Genomic DNA, 14,319 nt, shown 5'->3' on the forward strand with positions numbered 1-14,319 from the left:
GGTTTTAAAAGGTTGGTTGAGACCAATGTGATGGTGGTTGGTGGGGTGGAGGTGGGGCTCACACCTGGTTGTGCTTCAAGGCTTCTGTTGGCTCAGGACTGACCATGGTAGTGTTCAAGGGGCCATATGTGGTATTGGGGATCCAATGGGGCTGTTGCTTCCCTGCAGGGCAAGTGCCTTAATACTTGTACTCTCTCGTAGCAGGGAGGATACTTGCTTTGCAATGCGGCAAACCGAGGTTCCATCCCCAACATCCCATATGGTCCCCTAAGCACCACCAAGAGAGATTCCTGAGTGCAGAGTCAGGAGTAACTCCTGAGCACTGCTGGTGTGGCCCAAAAACTCAAAACCAAACAAACCATTTTCAAAACAAATGGTACCGTCTCTGCAGTCAGATACCCCAAGAACTGTTAGGCAAAATCTTGAGCCTAAGTGAATGGGCTCAAGCTTGACACTAGCTGTTGGCGTCCTTGCTGAGGCTATACCCTGCCTGCCTGGTTAGTCTGTGCCTCTTCTGATGCCCTCTCCCACAGAGGGAATTCAACAGAGGGCAGCTCTGAGCATGAGTCCGTGCACTGTGCGTGGCCGAGAAACTCGCCTGAAGCCTCCTATAACTCAGGGTCGTCTTTCTCACCCTCCAGACCACCTGATAGAGACGGCCTGAGACAGGTAGTTTATTTAACGGGAGGAAAATTAACGTCCGGTGAAAACCTGCATTGGCTGAAGTGCACCAAGACCTCCTGTGGACAATGCTTTTGAGGCCTTATTGATTAGACTTCATGGTGGCTTAATTAATTGTAATAATGCATAAGCACTCACTCGCTGGGGAGTCCAGCCCCAGGCAGCCTTAATGCCTTTGATGGAGGCTGCATTGGACAGAGCTACCAGGAAGCTTCCACTCTGCAGGGCGGCTTTTCATGGCAAGTGGAACTGCATGTGCAATCTCTGCTGGGAGAGGAGTCTAGGTGGCACTGGCCTATGTGCGAGAATTACCAAGGGGGGGGGGCAGAGCAATAGCCTACTGGGGGTAGGGTGTTTGCTTTGTATGTGGCTGACCTGGGTTCTATCCCCAATTCCATATGGTCCCCCGATCCTGTGAGTCAGGAGTAAACCCCCAGCGCTGCCAGCTGTGACACACACACAACCCAACACGCGCGCGCACACACACACGGATCCTCTGTCTCAGGTCATCAGCCTCCCCACACTGTCCTATGGCTTTGCCTAACGTAAACAGTAGGTAAAGCTTGACCCTGGTCCTTTTTATTATTGTGATTTTATTTTTACTTTTCATTTTTTTTGGGTTTGGGGGATACAATGATGGTCAGAGCTTACTCTTGGCTCTGCGCTTACAGACCCTAGGAGAGCTTGGAAGTTTGTAGGATGCCAGGAATTGAATCTTGGTTGGGTGCATGCAAGGCAGTGCAAGTGCCCTACCCCTGTACTCTCCAGCCCCCATGATGTTTCTCAAGCAAACTCTCTGATAATTACACCAACCCTGCAGAGGAAGATGGAAGTGGAAATTTTAAGTGTCAGGGCTCCTGAGATTTGGAGCACAGCTGTTGGGGTTCCTCCTGGCATTGCACTCAGAAATCACTTCTGGCAGGCTTGGGGGATCATATGGGATACTTGGGATTAAACCTGCCTTGGCTGCGTACAATACAAATGCCTTATGGGCTGTGCTATCTCTCTGGCCCTGTAAATAGTCTTACATTCTATCATCAGTTATTGTAGAATATATTTCTGGCTCAGTTTTACTCCAAGATCCAATACAAATTATGTATTACTCCAGTTAGATGGTTTCTGGAGGCCCCTAATTGGGGCCACAGAGATAGTACAGTTGCTAAGGCATTTTTCTTGCATGCAGCTAACCCTGGTTTCATCCTGACACTGCATATGGTCTGATGAGCACCTCCAGAGCACAGAGTCAGAAGTAGCTCTGAGTATTATTACTGAGTTGTTGTTGGACTAGCCAATGATACTATGTTCTTAGGTTGTGTAAAACTATTATTCACTATTTCTTTTACTTTGCAACCTTGCCTTTTTTTTTTTGTGGGGGGAGGCTTTAGTTCATCATTTATTTTGGGGACTACACCTGGTAGTTTTCAGTGTTTGCTTCTATGCAGTCAGAGCTCCGGGCTCCTGCATGAGCTTGGGAGACTGTGTGATACAGGGACTCAACTAGGTTTGAAATAGCAACCGGAGAGATAGAACAAACACCTAGGGTGCTTACCTTGATCATAACCAACCGGTTTCTATACCTGTTATCCCATAGGTCCCCTAAGCACTGCCAGGTTGTGGTCCTCAGACAAAAAAAATGATTGAAAATAAAGAGCTCTTGAACTAAGTACTTTGGAATTACCTTTGAACATACCTAGTATTAATTGGAAAACAGACTTTGCACCTGAATGAGGCATTTGTGGGGAACAGTGAGATAGTCCAGGAAAGTGCCAGGCCTGGGTTTGGAGGCCCCCTGCCCCCGCTCTGCAGAGCCTGAACAGCACCATGTCCTTATCTTCACCTCCAGCCAGGTTGGCCCAGCATCACCGGGAGTGACACTGGTGCCCCTAAGCATTGTTTAGGAGCTCCTCACCCCGAAAAAAGGGGAAGCAAGCATCTATTTCCTGGTTATTCCTTCTCCCCTGTTCTCCTCCCCTGCCTCCTGGCACACATATGCCTACTATTCCCACAGTTCAAAGCAGTTTTATGCGGTCAAAAGAATCCATGACTCAGTTTCTTTCAGACCACTCCTAAACCCAGATGGCTTTGCTGTGCCCTGTACTTGGGTAGCCCACACAGAGCTTAAGGGGCAGGCGGCATCCCCTTCATCACAGTCTCTGAAGTCTCACTCTCCAATTCCTTCTTGTCCCTGGCTCCTGGCCTGGGTGCTTGCTGTTTGCGGGCTCTGTCACAGTCTTGGTGACTGTGACCTGGTAGGGAGCAGGCAGGTCCATTCAGCTCTTACTACTGTGCCTTTGTCCTCACAGCTCTGCATCTCCTCAGCCCTTCTTTCCCTGCAGGCTCGCAGAGCCCTGAGTCATGTAGTTTTCCTTTTTTTGGGGGGGGGGGGCGCACACCCAGTGATGCTCAGGGGTTACTCCTGGCTCTGCACTCAGAAATCACTCCTGGCTTGGGGGACCATAAGGGATGCCAAGCGATCGAACCACAGTTCGTCCTGGGTCAGCCATGTGCAAGGCAAACGCCCTATCACTGTGCCATTGCTCCAGCCCCTCCATTGGTGGTTTTTTTTTTTTTTTTGGTGGTTTTTGGGTCACACCCGGCAGTGCTCAGGTTATTCCTGGCTCCAGGCTCAAAAATTGCTCCTGGCAGGCACGGGGGACCATATGGGACGCCGGGATTCGAACCGATGACCTCCTGCATAAAAGGCAAACGCCTTACCTCCATGCTATCTCTCTGGCCCCCATTGGTATTTTTTAAGGCCTGTGATATGTCTCATGTCCCTGAAGGTACTGGGACTCCCCCTCTAAGTGACTTCATTTTGCTCCCACCTAATGGCATCCTGCTGCCAGCCTGAAAAGCACCATTTCTCATGACTATGAGCACACGGCTCATGGATCAATGAGCCCCATTTGTGTGGTTTTGAAGTTGGAGGGAGCAGAGTTGCTGTCTCTTCTGTTGGATTTGGGCTTGTGTTCTTTCAAGCAACCCTTACCCTGAATGCTCATCTGTAAAGTGGATCAAAGGGACCGGGCAACAGTTCTGCCCACTCAGACCCTGAGGAGTAAATTCAGGAATAACTCCTGGCATTGCTTGTGGAACCACCTGGGATGCCAGGGGTCGAACCTGGGTTGGCCACATGCAAGGCAAATGCCCTCCCCACTGTTCTCTGGCTCCAAACATTCTTCTTCTTCTTTTTCTTTTTTTGCTTTGTGGGCCACACCCGGTGACACTCAGGGGTTATTCCTGGCTTGGGGACGGCAGGGGATCAAACTGTGGTCCATCCTAGGTTAATGTGTGCAAGGCAGATGCCCTACTGCTTGCGCCACGGCTCTGCCCTCCCTCCAACTGGTCAATTCTAGCAATTAGGTTTGAGAACTCCAACTGTCAATGATTCCAAATTCAGCCCCTGCAGTACTAGCACAGAATAAATCTACTTGGCCTTCTGTACAGAACCCACGTGTGTTACTACCTCCACCTCCTGCCCGCCCAGCTGGGGCAGCGTCCCTGTCTGCAGGTGGCCTCTCTTCAGAGCCTGACAGGAAATTCCGTTCCTTCTGGCCTGGCCGTGGATGCAGTTTCTATGAGCACTCTGTAGAACTGAAGACACTTTCCATTTTCCAGTCCCCCCCTGGGCCTGCCTTCTTCGAGGAGGGCAAAAGTGGGGCAAGATGTGCACGAGTGAGCAGAGCTTGTGCCAGGGACTCACACCCCTGTCTCAGGTTCTGGGTTCATGATGCCGGCCACTGCATTGCCTGCGGGACAGTCAGGAAGCCATGAAGGTGCCGAGGACCCGATGAAGGACTCCTCCCAGCCTGGACTCTGCTAACCCTCTGAGGTTCTGCCCCAGGGGAAGGAGCACTGCCAAACCCTCCTAGACAAGGAAATACTTGTGGGCTCTGGCAGCAGTGCTGGTTCATGCCTTTGATTGCAGGCCCCATTTCTTTCCACTCGTTGCAGTCCACTGTGTTGTGGTTGACTGTGTCACTGGGCTTGAGCATTTTTCTCCACGCTTTGCCCTTTTTCTATATTTTATGTGGACCAGTGCTTTCCACTCTCACTTGCATTGCCTTTCCCGAGCTGTATGATACTTGGAAGCAGGAGTAGCTGAGGATCCTCCAGCTTTCTGCACTTTGTCGTCTGCTGCCATCTGTGCAGCACATGAAAGGCGTTCAAGCTCTGTTCCTTGCACGCTAGGCGAGTGGTGCTCACCATTTAGACATGGCCATTGGGACCAGGGTGGTTCGGCTTAGGACGAGCACACAACGAGGGAGTTGGAGTACACTTGAAAGGTGTCCTATACTGTCTAAAATTGTTTGCAGGGCTGGAGCAATAGAATAGCAGGTAGGCTTCTTTGACTCGCACACAGCCAACCTGGATTTGATCTCTTATGGCTACCCAGGGCTGCCAGGATTGGCTCACAGGCAGAGCCAAAAGTAACCTCTGAGCTCTGTGGAGTCTGGTCCTAAACCAAGTAAAATAGTATGCAAATTGCCTTGCAAATTCTACTTTTTTTTTTTTTTTTTTTTTCCTTTTGGATTGAACCTGGGTTACCAAGGTAAGCCTAGTATCTTGCCTACTGTACTATTGCTCCAGCCCCGTGAATTATGTTAAACATTCTTGCTTGTGTTTATGGAAGGTTTTCAAAGCAAAAGGTATAAAGGCTCCTGCTTAAAGATGTCTAAATAGAGGCCTCTAGATTCTGACATTCAACTAGGTTCTCTACATAGGATTTATCCTGGTGGTATGTTTAAGGAAATTTATTTTTATTTTTTTAAAGGTTAGGTACTATTATTTCCAATACTGGTAATGATAGGGCTTCGTGTATACAAGGTTCCACCAGCGTGCCACCCTCTCTATTCCCACTTCAGAAATTGTCTTTTAAAATCTGTTTTAAAGCAAGTCCAGAACTGTGTGCCATTCGGCCTGGTCATTTGATCTGTGTCTAACGCCGTTGCCTTTGTAGCTAGGAATACTATGTGGAAAAGGGAAAAGGAAGAGTGCCATCTAGAGGGCCTAATAATAATTTCTCCTATACCAGGGACTTGAACTTAATATGTTTTGTGTTTTGTTTTTGGGCCACATCCAGCAGTGCTCAGGGGTTACTCCTGGCTCTGTGCTCAGAAATCACTCCTGGCAGGCTCTGGGGACCCTATGGGATGCTGGGGATTGAACCTGGGTAGGCCACATGCAAGACAAACAACCTACCTGCTGTGCTATGGCTCCTCACCCCAAGCTCTATAACTTTAATAACCTTCTCCATTAAGAACATTCCTCCCTCTTGATTAATTGTAGGTGTGCTTGCATGGATACTCATACTCGGTACGGATGCTTTTGTGACTTGTGAGGGACTGGCCATGTTACATAAGGATAGAAGGGAAGCATAATTTGGGGGCTGCCCTGCTGTTGCTTTCAGCCTTGTGTCCAGGGCCAAACCAGGACTTTTGCATGCATAGCATGTGCGTAGCCTGTTGAGACATCTTTATAACCTTGAATCTGTAACTACTCATAGAAATGCACTGAGCTCATAGAAAATGGCCGTCCCTGAGATCAGCTCTTCTAATATAACAGCATGCAGGGGTCTCAAACTCGAGACCCACGGGCTGCAAACAGCCCACCGTACAACATTTTGTGGCCCTGCCCTAGAGGAATCTTTTTTTGTTTTGTTGCGTTTTAGTTGTTTGGGTCACACCCCACAGTGTTCAAGGCTTACTACTGATTTTGCACTCAAGGATCACCCCAACTTTGCCTCCTGCGGCCTGCAGGTAAATTGAGTTTGAGACCCCTGGCATAGAGAGAGAAAAGTCTTCTTTTGGAATGTGACTTCCAGTACCTGGGGCCAGAGACGTGAATGCAAACAGAATCTGTGTCTGAGTGAGGGTGAGCAAGTCCCAGCCCTGTTCTTTCTGAGTGTGACGGCTCTTTGTTACCTCTTTCTTTCCTAAATGGACCTCATGGGCATTCATTTAGGACAGTGGCAAATGATCAGAATAATTTGATAACCAGGTTATCAAATTAATTAATTTGTTCTTGTTCTTGCCCTGAAAATTGTCCTTCCCAACTGTAATGAAATAATGGAAAAAAAATTTTTTTTGGCCACACCTGTTTGATGCTTAGGGTTTACTCCTGGCTAAGCACTCAGAAATTGCCCCTGGCTTGGGGGAATCATATGGGACGCCGGGGGATCGAGCCGTGGTCCTTCCTTGGCTAGCGCTTGCAAGGCAGACACCTTACCTCTAGTGCCACCTCACCGACCCCAATAATGGAAAAAATTTTAAATTTATGTCTTACACAGAATTACATAGTTAAAGAAAAAATTTTTCTTTCGGTTTTTACAGTGTCCTTCCATTGGAGTAAAATAGTATTTATTCATATCCCCTGAGTATTTTTTCATATCTCATTAAGCTTCTGTCAGGTGTAGGAGCCACCTCGGTAGCAGGGCTCAGGCAGACAGACAGGGCTCTCACACTGTGGAGGGCAGTCTGGGGAACAAGCCCATGAGCCTTTTATCCATAGGGAAACTGCTCTTTTTTTTTGGTTTTTGGGTCACACCCGGTTATGCTCAGGGGTTACTCTGGCTATGCGCTCAGAAGTCGCTCCTGGCTTGGGGGACAATATGGGACACGGGGGATCGAACTGCGGTTCGTCCTAGGCTAGCACTGGCAAGGCAGACACCTTACCTCTAGCGCCACCATGCTGGCCCCGGGAAACTGCTCTTAAACAGATGTGTCATGACCACATCTGGACACCCACTTTTTTTTTTCCTTTCTTTGAAATGTTTTTATAACAGGATTAACCAAGTTTTTCATAATAAAGTGGTTTCAGGCAAAAAGTAGTCAAACATCAATCCTCTCCCAGTATGACCTTCCCTTCACCAGTGTCCCCAGCCTTCCACCCACCACCCTACCTTGCCCCCATGCAGGCACAAATTTACTCACGTTTCTTGTTACAACACAAAGGCCAATGGAATTGACAAAGCTTACATCAGCAGGGCTCAGTTTGAAATCCCTGTTTGTGCTCTCCGTGACGTTTTTTGAAGTCAGTGTCTGAGGATCTCGTGGGCTGTGGTTAGTGCTAGCTGAACCTTCTGTGCTATTGTTTAGGTTCACTGAGCTGAGGATATATCTGTGGAACTTTCTTGTCAGATTTCTTGGGATACTACTGGGCTGACACTACTATGAGATACTGAGGTGTCAAAGTACAGAATTTGAAACATATAATATAATATAATATAAATTTGAAACAAATTTGGTATCTTGGAAGTTTGATAAGGTGAATTTATAGGCACCCACTTCCAGTTGATTCAGCTCCTTCCAGGACAGAGCTAAGGATATGACACCCAAGCACTTCCTCACGAGACGAGGAGAAGCCTTAGGCTGGTAATGTGGCCATGAGCAGTGGGTCTGGCATATGCATAAACGAGTGTGAGCTCAGCCAGCAATGTGGCCTCTCTGCTGTCACTGTGGAAAATGGATTAATGGATCTTAAGAGATTCAGGCTCTGTAGGAAGCCTGAGCAGGAGATAAGGAATCCTGGGTGAAACATGGAATCAGGGCTCTGAGCGGGCCCCCACAGCCTGTGCTGTGAAGTCACACTTGCCCTCGGCCTTCAGCGCATCTTCATCGTCTATGGCAAGGCATGACAGGAGGTTGTTTTTCCTGGAAGTACTGTGAGGATTCGGTGAGGGGTGACCGTGGGGTGTCCCTAAGGACCAGTCCTCATGCGATGCTCCGTATGGCCCCCTTCATCCTAGCACCACTTCATGTTCTCCTCAGTCCTTCCTCCCTTTCAGCTGAGAGAAATGGGAGCTTTGGAGACCAGCCTGTCAGTTTTCTGGTTTTGAATCCACCTTTCGAATCCTGCAGTATGTGGGTCGTTCACTGCCCCTGAGAAAAGTGTCTCAGGCTATGAATCTCTGTGTCAGGAGCCGAGAGCTTGTCCTTGTGCCTGTCCTCGGCATCTCAGAGAGAGGGATGAAGGAGCCCAGCAGATGTCAGGAGGCCTCCTGGGCTGCTCCACCCTCTAAATGTTGAGCATGTGTACACGTATGTGTTGCGCGCATACGTGTGTGTGTGTGTGTGTATGTGTGTGTGTAAGCCACACCTGGCTACGCTCAGGGGTAATTCCTGGCTCTTCACTCAGGAATCACTCTTGGCAGTACTTGGGAACCATATGGGATGCTGGGGATCAAGTCCAGGTAGGCGGCATGCAAGGCAAATGCCCCGCCCACTGTACTTCCTCTCCGGCCCTCAAGGAGAGCTTTTGGTCCTTGAGCCAGTGGTGTCCATCTGCCTATAGTAATGTCACTAGGAAGACTGGACTGAGCATGCCTAGGGCTGTGTGAGATGCTGATTCTCTTCTGTGGGTGCTCACCCTTCACTCTATTAAATGAGGCTATAGCTCGTAACCCCCTAGTCACCCCCAGCTTCCCCACCCAGACTGTGAAGGCATCATTCCTCTCAGCTTCAGATCTCTCTTCTTCTCCTCTTTCTGCCCCTGACCAGAGGTCAGCCATTGTATTGTTTGGATCAAGGAGCAAGACAGCTTGTCCTGCCTCTAGTTCCTGGGCCCCCTCCTGTAGCCCCCTGAATCTAAGGCGGCTCTTGGTCCTTTTCAGAGTGTGAACATTTGATCCGCCACATGCTGGTGTTGGACCCTGAGAAGCGCCTCTCCATGGAGCAGATCTGCAAGCACAAGTGGATGAAACTCGGGGACACTGACCCCAATTTTGACAGGGTGAGTGAGTAGGGTCTCTCTTGCTTCAAGGGATTTCCTCCAGCTGCTGCAGGCTCTTTGGCATGAGACTGTCACCAGACTGGGTTCTGGGGGACAGGCTGCTGTGTCCTACCATGGCAGTGAGCAGAGCCAGCAGTAGGGTGCCAGCCGACGAGTGGCGGAAGCATATGAGTCCCAGTTCCCAGCCACTGGTTCCTAGATCACAAGGCCCAGCCCTGAGTTCCATGACACACCCTTGTGGGGTGTCCTTTGTCTTGTCCGGTGCACCCTGTTCAGTGACACCTTTATCCAGCCTTTGAGATCCTAAGCACCCGCAGGTCTCAGGAAAACAGGAAGCCCAGCACTTCCAGCTGAGTGCCAAGGCCCTTTGCTTTAACTCTTTTTTTTATTTTTGTTTTTGGGTCACACCCAGCAGTGCTCAGGGGCTACTCCTGGCTCTACACTTAGAAATTGCTCCTAGGGCCTGGAGAGATAGCACAGCGGTGCTTGCCTTGCAAGCAGCCGATCCAGGACCTAAGGTCGAATCCCGGTGTCCCATATGGTCCCCGGTGCCTGCCAGGAGCTATTTTTCAGCAGACAGCCAGGAGTAACCCCTGAGCAATGCCGGGTGTGGGGCCCCCCCCCCAAAAAAAAAATCGCTCCTAGCTTGGGGGACCCTATGGGATGCTGGGATTCGAACCACTGGCCTTCTGCATGCAAGGCAAATGCTCTACCTCCATGCTATCTCTCCGGCCTCTGCTTCAATTCTTTTTTTTTTTTTTTTTTTTTTTGGTTTTTGGGCCACACCTGGTGACGCTCAGGGGTTACTCCTGGCTATGCTCTCAGAAGTCGCTCCTGGCTTGGGGGACCATATTGGACGCGGGGGGATCGAACCGGCTAGCACAGGCAAGGCAGGCACCTTACCTCTAGCACCACCGCCCGGCTCCTCTGCTTCAGTTCTTAAGCTCTGAGCAAGGGTTCCTGGAACAGGCTGCTGAGATTCACTGTGCACGTGCGTGCGCGCGCGCGCGTGTGTGTGTGTGTGTGTGTGTGTGTGTCTGTGTGTCTGTGTGTCTGTGTGTGTCTGTGTCTGAGATTCACTGCACACCTGTGTGTGTGTGTGTGTGTGTGTGTGTTATGCGTGTGTGCATGCTGCTAGCCTTCTTCCTGTGTGTGGGGTGCTGACCCACCTGCCTCCCTTGTTGTGGGTGGTGACATACCTTCCCCTTGTTGCAGCTGATAGCTGAGTGCCACCAGCTGAAGACAGAACGGAAGACGGAGCCTCTGAATGAGGACGTACTCTTGGCCATGGAGGACATGGGCCTGGACAAGGAGCGGACCCTGCAGGTAGCTTTAGGGGCTGGGGGCAGCCCCACCTCCAAGACCCCCTTCCCAAATAAAGAGCTTAGGTCTAGGCACAGCATTTCACTGGTTTCCCCACCCTCCCCCTTCTCCTGACAGTCGTTGCAGTCTGAGGCTTACGACCATTACAGCGCCATCTACAGCCTGCTGTGCGACCGCCACAGGAAGCACAAGACCCTGCGCGTGGGTGCCCTGCCCAGTGTGCCCCGGGCTATGGCCTTCCAGGCCCCCGTCAATTTGCAGGTGGGGGACAGTCACATGGGGGTGTGTGTTGGACGCAGTAGGGAGGGGTACATGGCCTTTGCTCTTTCATGCAGCCACATCCCTCTCCTCTGTCTCTGCCTCTGTCTCATCATTGCAAGAGGCTGGACAGAGGAAGCCACAGAGCTAGAGGCACCAACACTGAGTGCCTGGCTGGCCGCACTATAGATGCATGTTCTACTTTGCAGGCGGAGCAGGCTGGCACCACCATCAACCTCAGCGTTCCGCAAGTGCAGCTCATCAACCCAGAAAACCAAATCGTGGAGGCAAGTAGCAGCCTGAGGGCCGTAGCCACCTCCCGTCTCACTTCCAGTGCTTCCTTCCCTCTGACCCTTGCCACTCCGGGGTTTTTACTTGGCTGTGTTTCCCTCCCTCTCAGCCGGACAGCGCCGTGAATTTGGACAGTGATGAGGGTGAAGAGCCTTCTCCCGAAGCCCTGGTTCGCTACCTGTCCATGAGGAGGCACACGGTGGGGGTGGCCGACCCGCGGTGAGTGTATCACTGGCAGCCACAAGTCCCCACTTCACTTTTAAGTCCCTGTAGTACATGGTTCTCCCACTTCATGAAACCTCCCCGATAAGATCAACTCCAGAGACCAAGACATTTGACATCCTATCCAGATTCTCTAGTTTGCCACTTTGTATTCAAAGTGGGGGGGGTCATGCCTAGCTATGCTCATGGGTTTTGCATTCAGGAGTCACTCCTGGTGGGCTTAGGAAACCCTGTAGGATGCCAGAGATTGAACCCAGGTTAGATGCATATAAAGCAAGTGTCCTACCCACTGTACTGTTTGCTCCAGTCCCTGGTTTCATCTTGATTTAATGAAAGAATGACATGTTTCCTCTTATGGATGCAAGTTACCCACAATGCTTTGATGAAGAAGTGTTTGCCCACAAAGATACCAATGTTTATTTGGTGGTGATAGTGAAGTGCCTAGTATGGTCATCAGACAGGGGTCAACCTCATGCAAGACAAGCATCATAATCCCTGTGCTGTCTCTCCAGCCTATAACATGGTCTTTTGCTTTATTCACTAGAAAAAATACTTAGCCGTCAAAAAACCACATGGTTTCTTTTCTCTCAGTTCTGGTCCCAAAGCTCCATGCTGGGCTTCATGTTGGGGGTCCCTGGGCTTGGGATCTTAGTAAGAATCGCAAGTCGAGGAGGAAAGTAAAGGATGAAAGCAAATGGGGCAAAGCCTGTTCATTCCCAGGCTCATAGGCTATGGGGTGCGAAGTGTGTGTACAGGCCCAGGCTCACCTCTCTTCTCTGTTGCATCCCGTTACAGCACTGAAGTCATGGAAGAGCTGCATAAGTTGCTTCCTGGTTTCCCAGGGACCAGCCCACAGACGCCCTTCCTGCAGGTGACCCCCAACATGAACTTCGTGCACAGTCTGCTGCCTGTGCAGAATCTGCAGCCCAGGGGGCAGCTGGAGTACAAGGTATGGGGACTGGGTGGCCCTTTCCCAGGAGGTTCCTTCCCCAGGAGTTTGAGCTTCCCTTAGATAGATAAAGAGTGAGCTCTGCAGTCTCGTTGTTACCATGGGGCCTCTTACCTGAGGGACTGCATTTCCTTTGCCCCATACCTGAGGAGCCTCTTACCTGAGGGACTGCATTTCCTTTGCCCCATACCTGAGGAGCTGTGCTTCTGCTGCCACCACAGGCCCTCACCTGAGGTGCTGTTTCCTCTGCCCTAGGAGCAGTCACTGCTCCAGCCGCCCACCCTGCAGCTGCTGAATGGAATGGGCCCCCTTGGACGGAGGGCATCGGATGGTGGTGCCAACATCCAGCTACATGCCCAGCAGCTGCTGAAGCGCCCACGGGGACCCTCCCCTCTGGTCACCATGACACCCGTGAGTAGCAGGGCAGCCTGGATCCCCTTCCCCTTGTCCCCTCAGGGCTACTTGGCTATATTTCTCTCTCTTTTTTTGGTTTTTGGGTCACACCTGGCAGTGCTCAGGGGTTTACTCCTGGCTCTGTGCTCAGAAATCGCCCCTGGCAGGCATGGGGAATCCCAGAATACTGGGATTCGAATCACCGTCCTTCTGCATGTAAGGCAAACACCTTACCTCCATGCTATCTCTCCAGCCCCTTGGCTGTATTTTTGCTTGACTCAACTACATATGACTTTGGGAGGGACCATACCTGCCGTTGCTCTGGGCTTACTCCTGCCTCTGCATTCAGAAATCACTCCTGGCAATGCTTGGAAGACCACATGGGATGCTGGGAATTGAACCTGGGTCGGCCTTTTGCAAGTGCCCTGTCCCCAGTCCCATTGCTCTAACCCCCATATGATTTTGTTAAGTTCTTATAAAAGCTCTAGGAACTTGCTTAATTTTCATGGATTGGCAACAAAATGATTCGGGGTCCCTTGGCCACACCATCACTCATGGTGTTGTCAGGGAAGGGACGGATGATGTCACAGTGCTCATCTGGGACGGCAGCTTAGCATATGTGATGAATGAAATGACAGCAACAAACTCATTGTCATGCTGGGCTATGGTGACAAGGATTTAGGGCAGGTGAGGCCTGTGTCAGGAAGGATTTGGACCCTCAATGGGATGAAGTGACTTGCTTAGACCACTGTCACTATATTTGCTGAGGCCACTATTAGGCTCTGGTGAAGAATTGAGGGACAGTCTTTGTCTTCCTGGAGCTCCAGCTGTGGCCCAGCATCTGTCTCCATCTGGCTTCTCTGATACCAATCTTGGGGCTTCTTCTGCCTCCCCCATCCAGGCGCTCTTCCTGTTTGTGTTGTTATTTCTGTAGTTTGGTTTTTCCTTTAGTGCTGGGGATGGAACCCAGGGTCTCACACATGCAAGGCCAGCCCCCACCACTGGGCTACATACCCAGCACCTATAATTTATTTTTCCTTTTTTCGTTGATGTCTTGTTACAGTAAGTAATTTGCAGGTTTGTTTTTATGCTTTACGGTTGCCATGTTATTTTACCCACTAATGTTCCTCATCCACCGGAAGCTTCAGCCGCCTTCTCTCCCTTCACACTTGTTTGTTAAAGTTGGTGAAAGTTAGTTTGCTTGGGTGCCTGGTTTCTGACTTTCTGAACAAACTCACTCTGGGTGACCTTGGCTAGCACCACTTTTGAAATCAGTTTTCCTCTTGTTCCTCCAGTTTCCATCTTGTTCCTCTAGCCTGGAATCTGCTCTATATTTCCAGGCTGGACAACACACCCAATGTGGTGCTTCTGTCCCACCACTCCCTGTTTTCACTCATTGTGCCCCCGATGAGCTCATCCTGACTCTGAGCTGGCTTCTCCCACTGGTTGAGGCAAAGGCCCATCAGTCTTCC

General features: G+C 50.4%; 1 protein-coding gene across 1 annotated transcript in view; it reads left to right on the forward strand.

The window, feature by feature from the left end:
* Positions 1-14,319, forward strand: part of SIK3 (SIK family kinase 3) — a 199,731-nt gene that overhangs the window by 161,172 nt on the left and 24,240 nt on the right. The window contains exons 7-13 of the mRNA XM_049778200.1: positions 9,293-9,411; positions 10,627-10,737; positions 10,852-10,995; positions 11,202-11,279; positions 11,393-11,502; positions 12,301-12,454; positions 12,710-12,865. Coding sequence (XP_049634157.1) covers positions 9,293-9,411; positions 10,627-10,737; positions 10,852-10,995; positions 11,202-11,279; positions 11,393-11,502; positions 12,301-12,454; positions 12,710-12,865 — 872 coding nt within the window. The remainder of the gene's footprint in view (positions 1-9,292; positions 9,412-10,626; positions 10,738-10,851; positions 10,996-11,201; positions 11,280-11,392; positions 11,503-12,300; positions 12,455-12,709; positions 12,866-14,319) is intronic.

Source organism: Suncus etruscus, chromosome 8 (genome assembly GCF_024139225.1).
Source record: "Suncus etruscus isolate mSunEtr1 chromosome 8, mSunEtr1.pri.cur, whole genome shotgun sequence".
In the NCBI taxonomy this organism is placed as follows: Eukaryota; Metazoa; Chordata; class Mammalia; order Eulipotyphla; family Soricidae; genus Suncus; species Suncus etruscus.